This window comes from Garra rufa, chromosome 16 (genome assembly GCF_049309525.1).
Source record: "Garra rufa chromosome 16, GarRuf1.0, whole genome shotgun sequence".
NCBI classification, from domain to species: Eukaryota; Metazoa; Chordata; class Actinopteri; order Cypriniformes; family Cyprinidae; genus Garra; species Garra rufa.
In genome coordinates this window covers 39,525,707-39,545,331 of record NC_133376.1, presented here as the reverse complement: position 1 = coordinate 39,545,331, position 19,625 = coordinate 39,525,707, and the positions used below count along the sequence as shown (strand labels likewise).

General features: G+C 34.5%; 2 protein-coding genes across 4 annotated transcripts; one reads left to right on the top strand and one right to left on the bottom strand.

Annotated features, from left to right (window-relative positions):
• Positions 1-497: 497 nt before the first annotated feature.
• Positions 498-12,411, bottom strand: dpf2l (D4, zinc and double PHD fingers family 2, like). Its single transcript, XM_073820620.1, has 11 exons — positions 12,260-12,411; positions 11,570-11,730; positions 11,378-11,485; positions 9,589-9,785; positions 9,372-9,464; positions 8,048-8,132; positions 4,710-4,841; positions 4,275-4,406; positions 3,167-3,279; positions 2,997-3,078; positions 498-1,461 (listed from the first exon to the last, which is right to left on the bottom strand). The coding sequence occupies exons 1-11, from the start codon at positions 12,346-12,348 to the stop codon at positions 1,439-1,441; spliced, it is 1,215 nt and encodes a 404-aa protein (XP_073676721.1). The 5' UTR covers positions 12,349-12,411; the 3' UTR covers positions 498-1,438.
• A 2,061-nt stretch (positions 12,412-14,472) lies between these two features.
• hnrnpa0a (heterogeneous nuclear ribonucleoprotein A0a) lies at positions 14,473-19,583 on the top strand. Of its 3 annotated transcripts, none has more exons than XM_073820316.1 (4): positions 14,473-15,355; positions 17,993-18,127; positions 18,222-18,282; positions 19,401-19,583. In XM_073820316.1, the coding sequence occupies exons 1-2, from the start codon at positions 14,527-14,529 to the stop codon at positions 18,046-18,048; spliced, it is 885 nt and encodes a 294-aa protein (XP_073676417.1). In that variant the 5' UTR covers positions 14,473-14,526; the 3' UTR covers positions 18,049-18,127; positions 18,222-18,282; positions 19,401-19,583. The 3 variants fall into 3 exon arrangements, with proteins under 3 accessions (XP_073676417.1, XP_073676416.1, XP_073676415.1); XM_073820315.1 differs by having other exon boundaries at positions 18,219-18,282; XM_073820314.1 differs by having other exon boundaries at positions 14,473-18,127; positions 18,219-18,282.
• The last annotated feature ends 42 nt before the right edge of the window (positions 19,584-19,625 follow it).

Below are 19,625 nucleotides of genomic sequence, written 5' to 3'. Positions count from 1 at the left end.
AGTTACAACTTAAGTTTTTAAATTCAGCAGCTGCCTTAACATTTTAAGTAAAATCAACTTAAAAGTGCAAGTCTAACTAATTTTATTGTCGTGAGTTGAAATGACTTGTAGTTTTAAGTTGATTTAACTTAAAGTTTTAAGGCAGCTGCTGAACTTAAGTTTTTAAGTTGAAACTGGTGAAATTTTTTTACAGTGCAGCTAACTTTGCTCAAAAGTGTGATTTTTTGTTTCAATCAAAAACGTTGATGTTAAAAGTAAAATGCTACTTGGAAAATAATTTTCTTATGCATATTATTTCATGTTTCCAGGGCTGTAGTACTAAGTAAATTTCTTTTTTTTTTTCTGGTCATAATTAGTTTTTGGCATGTATGTGTATAGATAAACATATGGACCACTTTTATGGTGTTCTAAACAGTGCTCCTTTTTTGCATTTTTGGAGATTAATAGGCTTACATTGACCAAAAAGTCTGATTTATCACCACAACAGTGCTATAGTAAATATCAGTGCTCACTCTTTATTTACTGCAACGGTAGTGGTAAAAAATACATGAAATTTCGACGAATTTCTCTGTTACATGTATGTTTATTATGGAAAGCCCAATATGAAAAATGTAAATAAAAAAAGACAGAAAAATACAGCATTTACATTCAATACCAAATACAAACTGACATGATATACCAAAAACAAATACAAAACGATACAGTACTCACGATAATTCAGTATATGGTTAGTCAACAATAATAGATATTGGTTATATCACATACAAAATTCTGCTACGAAAGAGAACCCGCCTTATGAGAGTGTTTTTTGTAGAATTAAAACGAGTGAATCCAGAAAATGCATAAACATGATCATAAAAACAAACATACAGCACCATCTTCTGGTTTTTGAATCTTGGACCTTGGCACAATTACTTCCTGAAAGAACGACTTGCAAGAAATAATCATATATACGACGAAGATAAACAGAGATACACTTCTTGTACAAATGAATATTTAAATCCATAACATCCTTGAAGGATTAAGCCATATGTCTGCTCAATGTAAACAAAAGTATGAATGAATAAAAGACACAAAATCGAATATTTGGAAATGCATAAACAGGTGCTTAATCATGTGAACCATTGGCCCTAACATCAATGAATGTGGAAATACTGCTCATAATGCATGAAGTGTATATAATCCTGTTCAAACTTCTCCTTTGTGCACTCTTTCATTTCAAACACTGCTTGTGATGTGTGTAACAGTCATAGTGAAATAAAAACCAAAAACAATGACTAGGTTAGGGCCAATGAATTCTCTTTCCACCTCTCCATCATTCTGTCAAATCTCACTTCAGAGTGTTTTCTGTGTTCTTCAAGGTAGACTGTTTTCATGGTCACTCCATTGCAGGGTTTTGGCTTTGATAAATGGAGGCCTTGTCCTTCAGAAGAGCCAGTCACAGGTGGCAACTCCAGCTTCCTATAAACACAATTAAAGCCAAATGTCAATCATTAGAGGCAGCTTAAATGGCAATAAAATTTATAACCTTGTCGCTTTGTCGTTAAAGATGTATCTTCAAGTTTGAATATATGCGAGCATACATGAGATTCGATTGCTTTTTAAAACCTACTGACTTTATTTTCTTGGTCTGTTTCATAAGAGTTAAAATATAGCACAAAGTCAGTAGTATGACATGCAAAACTTAATATTAACCCTTTGCCCAAAATGGTAGTTCCTAACCTGTTTATGCCTTTAAATAAAAAAAAGTTCAGAATTCTGAGCCATTCACTTGCAACTGCAAGTTATAAAGATCAATTCTGAGGGGGAAAACAATACTATTTTCTTACAATTTTGAGTGATAATATATATATATATATATATATATATATATAAAAAAGAGTCAGAATTGCAAGAAAAAAAGTCAGAATTTTAAGAGAAGTCAGCAGCCTTTTTTAACTCATTTTTGCATTTATGTGCATATACAAACATATGACTTCTTGCTTTAACAAATTTTAAATCTAAAATTTTGATGGTAAAAATGCCATAAAAAAAAAAAAAAAAAAAAGTCATCTCATGCCTATTATTTCAAATGTGGATGTTTTTACAATTTCGCAAGTTTCGCAATACTGAGTTAAGTGAGTTTATATCACAATTTTGAGTTCCGAAAGTCAGAATTGCAAGAAAAAAGTCTGAAGTTTTCATTTTTTATAAGTTATCGCATTGCATAAACACTCAATAACTTTGCTCACACAAGTTATAAACAACTCGGAAAAATGTGATCATTTTTTCATTTTAATCAAAAAGTAAAAAACTTTTTTACTGCTTCTTTATGGATCTCAGAGCTATTGTACTGAAGTAAATTTTAGTGCAGCCTTTTTTTTCTACTCATAAAAAATGTGTTTATAAAAATATGTTTTTGTGTATAAACAACCATTTGGATTCTTGCTTTAATACATTTTAATCTAATATCTTGATGGTAACTATTATTTAAAAAAATCTAATCTCATGCCTATTATTTCACATGTGGATATTTTCACAATTTTGATTTTATTTCTCAGAATTGCAAGTTTATATCACACAATTCTTAAAGTCAGAATTGTAATAAGTCTTTTTTTAACTCAAATTTTTTTTTTGTGCATATACAAACATGACTTCTTGCTTTAATAAATTTGTATCTAAAATCTTGATGTAAAAATGTTATTTAAAAAAAAAATCTCATCTCATGATGGTTATTACACATGCATATTATTTCACATGTGAATGTTTTACTGCTTCTTTATGGATCTCAGAGCTATAGCACTTCAGTAAATTTTAGTGCAGTCTTTTTTTTTTCACTAAAAAACAGTGAAAATCCATTCAAGATCCAGAAACAATTCTAAATATTTTTGAATGGAACAGCCCTGAAAGGTACAACATTTCTTGAAAATGTCTTTTTTTGCATTTAACGAAAGAAAAAACATGAGTCTGGAATGACATGACGCTGAGTGAACAATGATAAAAACGATTATTCGTACCTTCTGGGGGGTCTGACATGGGAGGGCTGAGGCAGTACATGTGGTATCCTCTATCACAGTCATCACAGAACAGAAGCTGGTCCTGCAGAAGAGGATTTAAACACATTAACAGATGATTTTGTGTGCATGTAGACTAGAGTTTGTTTGAGAGATCGTGTAAGGAGACTCACATCATTCTCAGATGTGCCACAAACATTGCAGCACTTGCACTCAATGCACTGCCAGCGGTAAGTCTTCACAGCTGCCATCATCACCGCAGTGAACTGCAGGCACGAAGGATGTCCTGATGATGAAAAAAAGGCCATGCATGAATGTGCATGGCAATTATGTGCATGTCAACGTAGAGGTTTAGAGCAGGGATGCACCGAAATGAAAATTCTTGGCTAAAGCCGATCAAAATTACACACTGGGCCGAAGGTTGATTACCGAACATAGTCGTGTTTTTTTTTTTGTATTTTGCCATTATTTTTCACCATTGCATAAATTAAATAGCCAAAATGTGCTTTTTATAGTTTTGTTTTGCTTTTCAAAAAATAAATAAATAAATTACAAAACAACAACTTAAAAATATTTCCCTAACACTGAACATTTTTAACATTCTAGTAGAAATTATAGCCTACCAAAGCACAATTGATCTTAAAATAATAAGTTAGTAAAATAATGTTCTTTGGCCATTTTTTAGACCCTCTTCTTATATCAGGCATGTGTTTTAAATGTACAAATAAATGCAGCTTTGCTGAGCAAAGGAGAATGTTATAATAATTGTATTAATAGAGCTGTTGTAATGACTGTTATCATTATTTTTGTCTTTTTTATTTTATTTTACAGAACAACAGTAAAATCACAATACTAACATTTATAAATGTTGACTTTTATTTTGGCGGAAACCCACAAGACTCAGACTCAGTACTACTTTTTGCTGACAGCAGCAGATTTATGAATGTTTCTCATTACGCAGATTTTCCTTGCGCTTTGGACTTTGAACCCTGGCGAAGGAGCTCATGCAGCGCCGTCAGAATAAATACAATTCATGTGTGTATTAGACAACATAACGTTCTGTAGTTTATTTTCTAATGGTTTGAGGCCATCTGGTGATTTCAGACATCATACAGTTTTTCTCAGACAGTTTTAAATGCTTCCACTAAGGCCGACATGTTTTGTGCATTAGTGCGCGCCTCTTTTTGATCTATTCTCTACTATTTTCGGCCAAATAATTTCAGTTGCCGAACATTCGGTGCATCTCTAGTTTAGAGTTTGTTCTTTGTCTCTATATCATACCTGAACGTCCACAATCAGAACAGGACACCAGCTCTTCCGACTGCCCTGTTTTCTGGTTCATGTTGGAGTCGCCCAGGCAGAAGTCACAATAGTCGTTGGGTAACGCCAGGCCATTTGGTCCTTTCTTAGGGGCTGTAATAAAACAGAAGATCAGATGAACCCGCTTTCATTAATGTTTTGACTGGCAGGAATATCCGAATTGATACTGCCATCAATGTGGTAATAACAAAAGTTTATAAAGTCAAATATTTGATTATGTCATATACAATATCCTCAAGACACCAGGATCTAACAATATCTAACTCTTAAATATGATAGAAAGGGTGTGGTTCAAACATCTTGTGCTCGTTAATTCCTGTAAATTGATAATACACTACCATATAAGCAAAGTGCACTTTAAATAATGCTGTGTGCAGCCATTGTGAATGAACTCACTCTTGGGTTCCTCTGGTGGTGCAGGTGTGTGAATCTCAGGTTCTTCTTTGTCTTCTCCCTCCTCATCCGCCAGGTGAGAGTGAGTGTAGTGGTAACTCAAACCTGGTCTGTTTTTATAGCGTTTCCCACAGACTGATAAAAACAAAAGGTTTAAAAATAAAACAGTAGTGTAAACAGGATTTTCACTGCTGTTTCAATATACTAAACCAATGATGGAAACCAATTCTGAATGAATAGGGATGTAACAATATTTTCAATATCTGTCTAACTGTCTAGATATTATCGTGGTCACATGGCGACATGAAACGATCTTGAGCAGAAAGCCTAGTTTTTCAAAAATATTTAAACTTCTTATTCTAACATAAAAGGTCTTTAAAGATGTGTTTTGGGCCATTATGCTTTGACACATTATCTGACAAATGAACTAATGACGAAAGCACAATGTGGCTTAATCCCTTTATCAAGTCTGTTCAAATTATAGATTTTTCTTTTATGCCAAAAATCATTAGGAAATTAAGAAAAGATCATGTTCCATGAAGATTTTTTGAAAAATTCCTACTGTAAATATATCAAAATGTAATTTTTGATTAGTAATATGCATTGTTAAGAACCTAATTTGGGCAACTTTAAAGGTGATTTTCTCAGTATTTTGATTTTTTTTTGCACCCTCAGATTCCAGATTTCAAATAGACGTATCTCGGCCAAATATTGTCCTATCCTAACAAACCATACATCAATAGAAAGCTTATTTATTGAGCTTTCATATGATCTATACATCTCAGTTTTGTAAAATTTAACCTTATGACTGGTTTTGTGGTCCAGGGTCACATATTTGGCTATTACTGTCATTGTTGTTGTTACATGACAATATGAGACGATAGGTCTTCCAGGCTGCATTTTGGGCCATTATGCTTTGACAAATTATTTGTCGAACAAACTAAATCTAAAAGCATAATATGGCTTAATCCCTTCATCAAGTTTTCACTGCACGTTTCAAAGCGAAGTGAGCACTTCGTTCAGGTGATCAGCTCGTCATCCAGTGTTTTCCGTCACTCAGAACGGCTCAGTTCATAGTGAATGAATGCAGTGAACTCATTTATACGTGCTGCGAGTTCAGCACGCGTTTGGAAACACAACGGCCACTAGTTATGCATCATTTTCGCAGGAGATGATTACAGCATTTCACTAGATTTGTAGAGTTTTTGTAAGCCTGTTTTCACTGAAGCTGGAGTTTTCCTTCAAAGTAAAAGCTCTACTCTTGTTTCCGTCTAAATAACAGCTTAAAAGTGCAGTATGAATTGCTGAAGTTACTGCCGTCCAAATTCAAAATATCCCTTTCAAGTGTGGAAATAAGGAAGGAAGTATTGTAATTTCTAGGGCTAACACTAACAACTTTTTTTTAATCGATTAACCTAACAGCTAATTTATTGATTAATCTAAAAGACTAATTTTCCACAAAAAGCGACAATTTTACTTAAGAACATTTTTATTTTAATGCATAAATTAATTGGAGATGTTTTTGATTATTAAATTTTAACAGAACCATTAAAATGGAATCCAGAAAAGTAATGGAAAAAGGTTGGTAAAAATAAACCTGTAAAACAATTATTACACAGGCTTTTTGATTACAAAAAAAAAAAAAAAAAAATTAACCATTCAAACAAAGTATAGAAAAATTTAAACTGAAAAATTAATTTGGAAATAAAACAGATTTCATAGGGCACTATAATTATAATTAGGCTTTTTTTGTGGTAATAAAAATGTAGATAAGTGAACAATAGCCTTTAAAATTACTTAAAATACATATAAAATAGCAATGAGGCAATAATAATTAGCTGTTTTTACACTTCACTACGCAATCTAATCCTTTTTAATATTGACTAAACAACATTTAAGTCAAATGTCTACTTAATCTTTAATCTCTGGCCATGTCTTTACCACAGAAATGCTATAGCCACAGTAATTGAATGAATATGTGGACATCAAAATCATAGTGAGGGTTTAAACCTGCATTGCATATATTTATTTAACTAAATCGTAGCGTTTGTGAATTCACAATTATGCTTAATTATGCTTTTTATTGAGGGTTGAGGATTTTTAAAAATCGAATAGTCGATTAGATTTAACGAATCGCGACAGCCCTAGTAATTTCCCTACTGTAATATAAAAAAAAAATGCCTATGAAATATTAATTTATTTATTTTACAATGCAATTGTTTTACAATATGCTGTTGTTATTAATGTCATTGCTGTTTGGCTTCAAAAACACCAGTGTGAATGTAATTTAGACTGAGGCAGTATACCACAAATAAAAAGAAGGTTGAGTCCCCTTTAAAATTTAGGCACAAGTCACTGACTTCTTTCTGACTGAAGTATTCTTATTTAAGAACATGGGTTGGAGCTCCTAATTTTGAACTCTCAAAGTGCATTAGATAGAAGAAATTAACTTTAAAATGTACACCCTAATTCTTTATTTTATAAATAATATAGCATCATGGACTTAATATTGCGATATTATAGTATTGTGAGATTTTGATATCGTTACATCCCTATGAATGAACCATTCAGAATTTAACTTCTATGATATTCACATCAAAACCATGAGCATAATGACATGTGATGCTCAAAATGTGTTTACAACAGCAGTACACACGTTAGTCAACAAGTCATTTATATTCACTACCATTCAAAAGTTTGAGGTCAGTAAGATTTTTTAAAAGTCTCTTATGCTCACCATTTTTTTAAAACAAAACCAGTAAAACTGTAAAATATTATTAAGATTTAAAATAAATGTTTTGTATTTGAATATATTTTAAAATGCAATTTATTCCTGTGATCAAAGCTGAATTTTATGCATCATTACTTCAGTCTTCAGTGTCACATGATCCTTCAGAAATAATTCTAATATTCTGACTTGCTGCTAAAAGACGTGTTATCAGTGTTAAAACCAGTTGTGCTGCTTAATGTGTTTGTTAAACCACGACACATTTTTCAGAATTCTCTGATGAATATAAAGTTTTAAACAGCATTAAGAATGGAATTTTTAAGTAACATTAGAATATTTACTGTTATTTTTACATTTATAAATTTAACAATAACATAAAATAAAAGTACACATTTATATTTAAATTTAAACTGACCTCAAATTTTTGAATAGTACTGAACCTGTTTGTCATAGTACAAAATCCAATTTAATGGAACGAAACAGGGTGAAAAAGGTCACCTAAAAAACTCAATTCTAATTGTTATAAAGTGATTTCAGGAAAACATATCTATGATGCTACAAAAGATTGACTTTTTAAAACAACAATCCTTCAAAATAACGTGTGGCAACTCACTGTCACAGGCGTACGGTTTGTCTCGATCTTCTTGGGCAGCTGCAGCAGCTTCCAATTTCTTTTTTCCATTTCCAACTCCTCGACCCTGGCAGATTAAAATGACATTTTCATTACACCGTTCCTTAACGCCATCACATGACCAAGAAATATGACCTCAGAAGATAATTAAAGGTTAAGGCAAGACACTGCAGGTGAATAGGGTAAAAAAAAAAAACCTAATAGTTATCACCTTACTTAGCCAGTCGATTGATTACTTTCATAATTGCAAACATTTTTTGTATTACAAGTTTTCTAAAATGTTAGGTTTAAATATGCAAATTAGGCATTATTTTGTGAATTATGCGCTAATTTGCATACATTTCTAGTACAAAAATCAAAACACTGGAAGTTTCAAAATTCTTGTTGAATTTTTCTCATTTCGTCACAACATAATTCAGAAAAGAAACTGACAGGAAGCACTATATTTTTTTACATTTTTGAGGAATAAAATGTATAAAATCAAGCAAATTATATGTGACCCTGGACCACAAAACCAGTCTTAAGTCGCTGGGGTATGTTTGTAGCAATAGCCAAAAATACATTGCATAGGTCAAAATTATTGATTTTTCTTTTATGCCAAAAATCATTAGGAAATTAAGTAAAGATCATGTTCCATGAAGATTTTTTGTAAAATTCCTACTGTAAATGCATCAAAATGTAATTTTTGATTAGTAATATGCATTGTTAAGAACCTAATTTGGACAACTTTAAAGGTGATTTTCTCAGGATTTTGATTTTTTTGCACCCTCAGATTCCAGATTTTCAAATAGATGTATCTCGGACAAATATTGTCCTATCCTAACAAACCATATATCAATAGAAAGCTTATTTACTGAGCTTTCATATTATATATACACATCTCAGTTTTATAAAATTTAACCTTATGACTGGTTTTGTGGTCCAGGGTCACATATATGAACAAATTGCTTTGTAAAAACCTTCAGGACACAGACATGAATAAAAATGTAAAGTTTGGTGTGTGTAAGTGCTACTGAAGTGGAGATTTATGGCTCAGAGTAGAAGAAAAAACTCATTTTTAGAAAACGGTCTTTAAAAATATGCATATGCAAACTATTGACAATAAGATAAAGTGCTATAAAAGAAACACTTGTGTTTTTTGGGTGTTTTCTTTCCACTAGTCTGAAAAAACACTATTAAAAACCAAAAAGTCCAAAATCTCAAACTTGATAGGTGCATGAAAAAACAGCGTTTTTGCCTGCAGTGTCTGCCCTTAATACTGTATCAATATTCAATTAATCAAGCAGCAGTTGACTAGGCATGTTACCTTAGACTTTCCTTTTCCTCGTCTTTTCGGAGTCTCCTCTTCAAAATCTTCATCGTCCAGATCGTCCAAGTAGTCTTCTGGCTCAAGGATTCTCTGAGAACGACAGGAAATGATCAGGCTATGCATTCATACAGAAAAATCTACCACTTATGTGCTTTTGAGTACTTATGAGTTGACAGTACATGAGACGCCATATTAAAAAGCCCCGTTTCAATACCTTTCTGATGCGCGTGGAGCCGCTGTGGCTGCTGGCCGTACTGGTTCCAGTGATTTCAGTCAGGTTGTTTTCTTCCTCAGGCGGTCTGAGCTCTGTGGGCACTCTTTTATCCAGCGGCTCTCCTTTCAGCAAGGCTTCCAGACTGCTTCCATCCAATGGGCCCAACACATCTTTTTTTAGTCCTAGTTCCAGCTCAGCTTTGAAATGATGCCATTTAGAATCATTTAGTTATGATTTACAATGTAATTTAAAATATTTATTTACTTAAATATCACAATCTATATTGTTTAAAATGATTAACTCTGTAAAGCCTGACATTAAATAATAGTCCAATTGTTTTTGGATAAATCTAAAGTAAAAAGTTTTCGAACAGTCTCTTCAGTTCACCAAGCCTGCGTTTATTTGATCCAAAGTACAGCAAACCAGTAAAATTTAAAAATATTTTTACTACTTAAAAAAAAGTTTTCTATTTGAATATATTTTAAAATTTAATTCATTCCTATGATTTCAACGCTGAATTTTTTGCATCATTACTCCAGTCACACGATCCTTTAGAAATCATTTTAAAATTTTGATTTGCTGCTCGAAAAACATTTACTATTACTATTATGTTGAAAACAGCCGAGTAGAATTTTTTCAGGTTTCTTTGATGAATACAAAGTTCAGAAGAACAGCATTTATAAGAAACAGAAATCTTTTGTAACACTGTAAATGTCTTTATTATCACTTCACCAATTTAAAGCTTCCTTGCTAAATAAAAGTATGAATTTCTATAATTTCTTTCCCCCGAAAAAAAAAAAAAATTATACAGACTATATAATATTACAAAAGCTTTTTATTTCAGAAAAATGCTGATCTTTGGATGTTTCTGTTCATCAAAGATCCTGAAAAAAAATTTACTCAGCTGTTTTAAATATTGATAATAATATTAATGTTTCTTGAACAGCAAATCAGCATATTAGAATTATTTCTGAAGCATCATGTGACACTGAAGACTGGAGTAATGATGCTGAAAATTCAGCTTTGATCACAGGAATAAATTACATTTTAAAATATATTTAAATAGAAAACAGTTATTTTAAATAGTAAAAATATTTCTAAATTGTACCGTTTTTGCTGTACTTTGGATCAAATAAATGCAGGCTTGGTGAGCAAAAGAGACTTCTTTAAAAAATCTTACTATTCAAAAACTTTGAATGGTAGTGTGTGTGTTTTATGTTAAGTATTATATTTGATACACCAGGCTTTTATGGCTCATATAGTATAATGTAGGAGAATACAGAGATTAAACTAGATAAAAAATAAGATAAATATCAGTTTTTACTCTATATCTCCCAAAAATGTGCCTTAGTAAGATATTTAAAAGCTTAGTTTTATGATCAAAGCTCTGCAGTTTTCATTATGGGGGGAAATAATACAATCCAATGCAATACAATGATGATTGAGAGATGAAAAAATAGTTTCCAAAAGCATGATTGAGAGATGAGAAAAGCGTTTCCAAAAGCCTGATGTATCTAACATGATACTCACATTTTAACATGAATTTTCTATAAAATAATGTATTGACAAATTAAGTAAATCTAAATAGCTTCAGTCTGGTATTAAAGGCCCCTTTACTTGCAAAAAAAAGCCTAAACTATCAATCAGGCAACAGAAAACAACCAGATTGTGTGCATGCAACAGGTTTTTAGCAAAGCTTGATTATGTTGATAATTTTGATTCTTTAGGGGCTAAGAAAAGGTAAAGAGAATCGTGTTAAATATTATAAACAGGCTGTGTTATAACATACCAGCTTTGAGAGGAGGAAAAACCAGAGCAGGGTCTTCCGGTGGGTGAGCTCTTCTTTTCTTCCTCCAGCGGCGAGCAGGATACGTGTACAGCTGTCCTGGTGCGGTACCTTAAATGGAAATCATAAATCGTGTATGTTAATACCAGTAGGACAGACTGAGAATGGGATAAGTGTATTGGTGTAATGCTGAACCTGCACTCCGGTGTCTCTTCTCCATCCAAATGTAGCAGTTGCTTTGAGCAACTCCAGTCTGGGAGTCCAGAAAGGGCATGAGGATGCTTCGTTCAGCACATAGTCGGGCATTATAATTGTGACACTGTTCCAAAGCATCTTTGTAGTACTGCTCTCCAAGCCTTCAGTCCACACACAAACAAACAAACAAACAAGAGAGAATAACATCAAACACAAGTTACTTCAAAACATGTGATTTAGATTTACTGTTAGTAAAGTATAGTATAGTATCGTCTTGAGAAAATGACAGGGTTTTTTTCTATTACATTTGGTGCGTCACAACGTGCTGATATGCAAACAATGGACATCAACGGACCCCAATGAGACCTACTAATTTTTGCCAGTGTAAAAAAGCGCTAATATTATATTTATATATATTTTTAAAGTTTGACAGTAGAACGCAAGAAAAAAAAATCAAAAGAACTAATGATTGTTTATGGCAACTGATTTTAAAAGCACACACATGGCTGTAGCGCGCTTTGATGTTAGAAACGATGAATGAACGAGGTGCAGATTTTCATTATTAGCTAAGCAAACACCACTACAATGCTTCAGCCTTATTGTTATCAATAAAACTGTCCCGAAACAGGTACGATTTGAGAATATCACACGGATATTCATTCAAAGAGTTCAAAAACTACATGTACTCACACTTTAACGATATTCTCCACGGCAGTCGCCATTGTTTTGCTGTAGTGGGCTGTTGTTGTCTTCAGTGCGCATGCGCAGTAGATGTCCATTTATGGCAATCCGTTTTAACATTTAATCAATAAGCCATACCATATCTATTTTCATGCTACTAGTGCTTATTTTTTTAGATACTAGTATCTTTTCCATTGAGTACTAGTGCTTCTTTAGGTGCTAGTGTGTTTTGAATTTATTCATTAGATACTAGTTCTTATTTATTAGATACTAGTACTTATTCCAATAGTGACTAGTGTTTAAATATAGTTTTCTTGTTAAGAAAAATTCGAACTAGTACTTATTATTTTAGTTACTAGTAACTTTTTAGACCAAAGATATTCTAAATTTAATAGATACAAGTACTTTTTAAATGTGCGTTTCTGATCAGGGCGGTAATTGTATGTTGAATATTAATGAACACATAGAAGAAAGATGTTTTTTTTTGGAGGAAACCACATAGAAAAGAATCAATCATTTGTAAACACTTATATTTTTGTAAACATAGTAGCCTAATGTGTTTGTTGGCCATTGTATGGGTGACCTCTGGTGGCAGGATGGAGATAAGACAACTATTTTATTTTTTATTATTTTCCTCCAGTCAAAACAATACAAATTATATCAGGGCTGTAAGTTTATTTTATTTTTGCGTACTGGTGCTGCAGAAGTTATAACATTATTATTAACATTATTGTTCTGTACAAGGCACACAAAATCCAAACCTTATAGTTTTCAGACAAACATTTTGTTGATTTAAAAAAAGACCAAAAATTATTAATTCATAAAAAAAACTATTTGTCCAAAAATGTTTTTATATATCAATATCAATAATAATAATTATGGATATTATTACTATTACTAAATAAAAACATCAGGCAAAATAATGTATAATATTTCTGCAATAACACTATTTCACTATAATATACAAAACTGAGTATTTAAAAATAAATATAATAAATATACCTGCAAAGAAAATATAAGGATTTGCATGTGTTTACCTCAAAGCTCTTAAAAGAGAAGTATTATTTTTCCTATTTTTTACCCTACGTTTAAAGATATGCTTGAATTAAGATATCTCCAAATACATTGTCACTAGCTCTTTATGAGGTTAAAGATATCTCCAAAAGAACAGGAAGTACTTGCTATTCTGTTTTTGATATAAATTAATTCATGACTAGTGATTATTCCAATAGTGACTAGTATCTATTGAAATATTACTAGTAAGCATTCATTAGATACTAGTACTTATGTAGATACTGATACTTATTCATTAGATACAAGTATCTATTTAATAGATACTAGTTATTCATTAGGTACTAGTACTTATTTATTAGACACTAATATATTTTGTAATTTTAGGTATGAGTATATAATGAATAAACACTAGTATCTAATAAATAAGAGCTAGTATCTAATTAATAAACACTAATATGTAATAAATAAGAATTAGTATCTATATAATAGGTAAGAGTATCTAATAAATAAGTAAAAATCTTTTTTTCTCTCTCCATTGGTGAAGGTTAACCCAACTCCAGGGTAAGGCTACAGCCAAAGTAATCTCTCTGTTATCAACACACGTCATAAACCCATCTTTTTAGGCAAGTACCAGATAATGTGTGTCTTATCATGTCATGAAATGTTTTTAATATGATGAAAGCTGTATTTAACGTGATTGCAGTTTAATAAAAACATTGTAATAATTTAACTTTCACAACAAATAAATTATAAAAGCACTCCAATTGGATTGTGTATCACGAAACATTTGATTCAGAACGAGACTTCAAAGCGGGTCGTGGGATGATTGCTTATAATAAAAACGTGTTTTTTATAAAATAATTTAACAGAGGCAGGGATGCATAAACCAAAGGAGTTCATCCATCCCCCTCCCCCCGGGCAAATCACTTTAAAATAGATACTAGCATGGCTTATAGATTCAATGTTAAAACGGCTTGCCATAGTCCCTTTTGAATGAATGCTAGATTTTTGTCTCCAGAGGAGAAAATATTTGATCCGTCATAGCAGACGAAAGCTGACCAGACAAAAATTTCAGTTAAATTTGTACAAAACTGTGTATTACCGAAATACAAACGATACAACACAAGTGATCAAACTCAGACCCGTTGATCTCACAATGCGGTGGGCGTGGCTACGCGTACATGACATCATCCGTCCGCACCGCCGCCATTTATATTTCACCGCCATTTTACATCAACCCCAGCAGAGATTAGATTTCGAAGATGACGGCCCAGATGGAAAACCAACTTTGCAAGCTGTTTGTCGGTGGACTCAACGTCCAGACTACCGACGATGGGCTGCGAAAGCATTTCGAGCAATACGGCTCGCTCACCGACTGCGTGGTCGTGCAGAACCAGCAGCTGAAGCGCTCGCGTTGCTTCGGCTTCGTGACCTACTCGAGCCCGGAGGAGGCGGACTCGGCCATGGCGGCTAGGCCCCACATACTGGACGGCAATAACGTCGAGCTGAAGCGGGCCGTGGCACGGGAAGACGCAGGCAAGCCCGAGGCCCTCGCAAAGGTGAAGAAAATCTTCATCGGCGGGCTTAAAGACGATATCGAGGAGGATCACCTCCGCGACTGCTTCTCCCAGTTCGGCGCTGTGGAGAAGGCGGAGGTGATCACGGACAAAGAGACCGGCAAGAAGCGTGGCTTCGGCTTCGTGTATTTCGAGGATAACGACTCGGCCGATAAAGCCGTGGTGCTCAAGTTCCACATTATTAACGGCCATAAAGTGGAGGTGAAGAAAGCCCTGACCAAGCAGGAGATGCAGGCTGCTGGTAGTCGAGGTGGCCGCGGCGGCCGAGGAGGCGGACGGGGGATGGGCAGAATGCAGAACGGCTACGGCGGGCGCGGCGGTGGCGGATACGGCAACTACGGCGGCAGCGGCTATGGAGGCAACGACGGCTACGGCGGAGGCTATGGAGGCGGATACGGTGGCGGGTATGGGGGAGGCTACGGGGACCAAATGGAGGGCTACGGCGGTGGTAACGGCTACAATGACTTTGGCAGCGGCTATGGCCAGCAGTCCTCTGGCTATGGCCCAATGAAAGGTAATTACTCGGGCAGAAGCAACGCTCCTTACTCCCGAGGTGGTGGTGGTGGTGGTTACGGCAGGGGGGGTTACGGAGGCTCGTATTAGGAGCGTATATTAGGTCACAAAGTAAGAGCAGCTCCTTCCCCAGCCCACATCACACATTATCTTCAGCTAAGTAGCCAGATTGAGCCACCTTAACGTGGCATGGCATTGACTGAAACACTTCAAAAGCTCCATTCAGGAGTTTTACAACTTATCCAGCCTAGCAGATCATAGGTAGGGCTCACCTATCCGACTTTACTCAACATCCCACAGCTGTTACTGCTACTACTACACATCTGCTCTTTTCCCTAAAGCACTAGGGAGATATTTTTTGTTTTTTTCAGCAAGACATAGGACTACTACTCTGGATCTCCGCTTATTATAAGACTGGCCAGTGGTGGCCGGGGCAGGCTACCTGTTCGCGAAACTGTTACTCACGTTTTTTTGTGCTTTGGGATTAAGTTAAGATTAGTATTTTTGCTTGTTAATTAGCCTAGGCATGTGTTTTCCTCCTTTTTAGTATATGTATTGTATCTTTATTGTGTCTGTTTTCTTCTTTTCAAAATCTGGTTTTGATTGAGAGCCAATCGCAGTGAACCCCAGTAGAGATTCAAAAGCTCATTGGCTGGCAGCAGGCACGATTTGCATATCACGTGATCTATTGATTGCAACAGTACCTGATGTAAAATCCCATTGATTTTCTTTACAAGGCAGGACGGACCTGCTGTGAGGTTATTCATTTTAAATCATTTAGCAAATTTGTGGACATTCTGGTTAAAAGTGACATTTATCTATAATTCTTTTTGACTTGAAACAAGCAAATTGTGCCAAAAGAGCACATTAGCACCCACTCCTTTGAAACATACCATATAATGTAATATTATTTTATATGCATTAGCATGTTTTGCAATAAACATAACATTTTGTTTTCGTACACACACTCGACATCTTTAAATCAAGTTTTATCTGTCATTCGGAATGCTTTTTGGGGTTGTGTGTAAAGATTGGTTTAACAAATACTTTGTAAAAAGTAATGGGGGAAAATACTCCAGGAACAAAGGCAGCTGAAAAAGTGTCACTGTTGCATTCAGTTAAAGCACTTGCTGCAGATTCGTCTGCCAACCAATGAAAGATTGAACTTTAATTAGGCTTGATGGCAACTAGAAGCTGTTCGTCCTAAACAGACAATTCTTTGGCGTTTCAGTAAAAACGAAGCTAAAAGAACTAGTTTCAGGTTCACTAAAGCATCGGATAACATAGTGACTAACGTGTGTCTCCTTCCAATTAGTGTCATTTGTTAAATAGTTCAAGCACACTATGAAAATATTGTCATTGGTGTTACAGCGAACTTTTCGTCGGGACTCTGAAGTTGTTTTTCTACCGTTTAAATCATTTAGTAAAGGACTTAAATGCTCTTGTCTCATTGTATTACTGCTTCAACGGAATAACCTATTGAATATTGTTTATTTCAGATACAACTGAACTGTATGTATTTCTGTTAATAAAAGTCATTACTCCGTAGCCATTATGGTTTATGAAAGCTGAGATTTATTGGGTGGTTTGGACGTACATGAGGCCCGTGTAGCGATTTTGTCTTTCCATCTAGGTAAGACTAAAATTGGAGGCCACCCTTTGCCTTTATCAGGCATTGGCTCTAGTGCTCCATATTAATGACATTTCTTTGTGGGGATGTTAATCTTTTCCCAAGCATAACTTGTCTTTATTCTTAAAATATGTTTAGAGCTTTGTTCCAATACTTTTAGCGATCAAATAAGACGGATCTATACCTTAGCTGTGTCCACTACTACGTCATTGGATTCTCCAGGGCTACTCCAGAGATGTAGAAACCCAGCTGAAAATCCATAGGATAATCGCACCAGGTTTCCAGGTTTGTAGAAATGCTTTATACACCAGACATTACATCAGGTGTGTCTTTAACATACTTTGGATCCACCTGGAACGAAATCAGGTATTTGTGAGACGTTAACGTAAAGCGTGCATGCAACTTTATTTCCTCAATACTAGCTGTGAATAGCGTTAACTGGCGGTGACCATGTAACATAGAGGAAAAGTGGAAACATGCTCTGTAGTTCAATGTGTGTGACGCTGTGGTGAATTGTGGTCTATGTAGTTATGTCTTAATCCAATATTTTAGCCGATTTCCAGTTTAAGGTCAAACCGGAGAACGGAGCTTATAGTTCCTGTATACTTGATGCATTAGTTCCAGATATTAATGACAGCAAATGCAAAGGAGATCAGCATTTGTTAAGCAAGGTTTGTGCTTTCAGTTATTTACTTTACATCTTATCAATCCCCCTCCCCTCCTCATCTCGGTGTTTTGCTCGTGTTTTGTCCTACATTTCTGGCACTCTAAGAGGACAGTGGATTTTGTTGATAATTCAGTGAGACTAGTGACGATGCAACCTCTTGGCATTGGCCTTTTCAAAACTGAGATGTGCTACTGTCACTTTTCAAAGCACACCTCCTACATAGACCCTTCTTAAAGGCACAGTGTGTAAATCTGAAGGGGTTGTGTAGATAGACATGTTTCAGGACACCACTTGTCGACTTGACGCTTAAATGCATCTGCATCTGTTTTCTTTTTCCACAGAGGGAATGCAATGGAAGGATTTAAATAAAATCTCACTTCTAAGCGCCGCCGCTTGATGACTTCTAAGCTTCACGGCCTGCTGCGGCTGTGAATCCAGTTGCTCTGAAAGATGAAGGAAGAACTCCAGTGAGTTTGGTAAGCAGGGTTTTTTTTTTTAATTTTTATAAATCTGTGTGTCATACAGTCAGTCACACCATTATATTTACAGAATTTCTTTGCATTCTAGCAGAGTTTGCATATGAACACACATGCCAGATTCCAGTGGACCTCCAAGAGGCAAGATGCCTATGGTAAGATTTTGTAAATTAAACCCTGACAACAATGGTCTCACCTTGCAGAATCTGCAAAATGTTAAATATTTTACCGAAATAAGAGGGATCATACAAAATGCATGTTTTTTTTATTTAGAACTGACCTGACATTTACATACAGTTCACAAGATAAAATGATAAATTTATAAAAAATGAGTCCTTTCAAAAGTTTACATACACTAGATTCTTATTACTGTGTTATCTAAATGATCCACAGCTGTTGTTTTAGTGATAATTCATGAGTCCCTTGTTTGTCCTGAACTGCCCACTGTTCTTCTGAAAAAAAATCCTTTTTTTTTGTGTATCTTTCCATCAATGACTGTATGATTTTGAGGCACATCTTTTCACACTGAGGACAACTGAGGGACTTGTACGAAACTATTACAAAAGGTTCAAACACTCACTTCAGATGCTTAAATATCCAATTTTTCCCATTTACTACTGCCCTTCAGAAGCTATAGATGGTACTTGCAAGTTTTTATAATGCATAGTTTCCTTCTAAAGCATCAGTGAGCATTTGAACCTTCTATAATAGTTGCATATGAGTCCCTCAGTTGTCCTCAGTGTGAAAAGATGCATCTCAAAATCATACAGTCATTGTTGGAAAGGGTTCAAATACACAATGCTGAAAAACCAAAGGTTTTTTGGGACCTGAAGAATTTTTCTGAAGAACTGCAGACCTTTAAACTGTCACTTAACAAAAATAAATAAAAACAGCTGTGGATCATTCAGGTAAGAACACAGTATTAAGAATCAAGTGTATGTAAACTTTTGAACGGGGTCATTTTTATAAATTCAACTATTTGTTTCTCTTGTGGATTATGTAATCCTATTTTGTTATGTCTTCGGGTCAGTACTAAATAATAAAATAACATGCATTTTGTATGATCCCGCTTATTTTGGTCAAATAATTGACATTTTGCATTTTGTAAACCTTTGACCTAAACTCTATGTAGATTACATGCGTCTTTTTGTGGGGTTAGGATTTCAAGAGGGTGTGCATTGCAATAAAAATGGTTCTGCTTGGAAACATTTAGCCTGTTTAAATCTTTAATACTCTCTTCAATGGGAAATGTATCTTCTCTTTGTTTTTACAGAGCTGGTGCCAAGCTGATGCCATGATAATGGTACTCGGAGGGCGACCGCATTTGATTCCTTTGACTGGAGTTGAATCGAATGCATAATGGAAACATGATATAAATCTTTACACTTGTGCACATGAACAAGAATAAACCTGGAATTGACTGTCTGATGAATTCAATAAAAAAAATTTAACTGAACTCGTGTGTCTGTTATCAATGTTTAAATGCATGGGATAGAAA

Coding starts and splice junctions, on each gene's coding strand:
- hnrnpa0a (XM_073820314.1), top strand. CDS start 14,527: ATGACGGCCCAGATGGAAAACCAACTTTGCAAGCTGTTTGTCGGTGGA.
- dpf2l (XM_073820620.1), bottom strand. CDS start 12,348: ATGGACATCTACTGCGCATGCGCACTGAAGACAACAACAGCCCACTAC. Junction 4,842..8,047: donor CAAACCGTACGCCTGTGACA/GTGAGTTGCCAC, acceptor TGTTTTTATCAG/TCTGTGGGAAACGCTATAAA. Junction 4,407..4,709: donor ACCACCAGAGGAACCCAAGA/GTGAGTTCATTC, acceptor GTTTTATTACAG/CCCCTAAGAAAGGACCAAAT.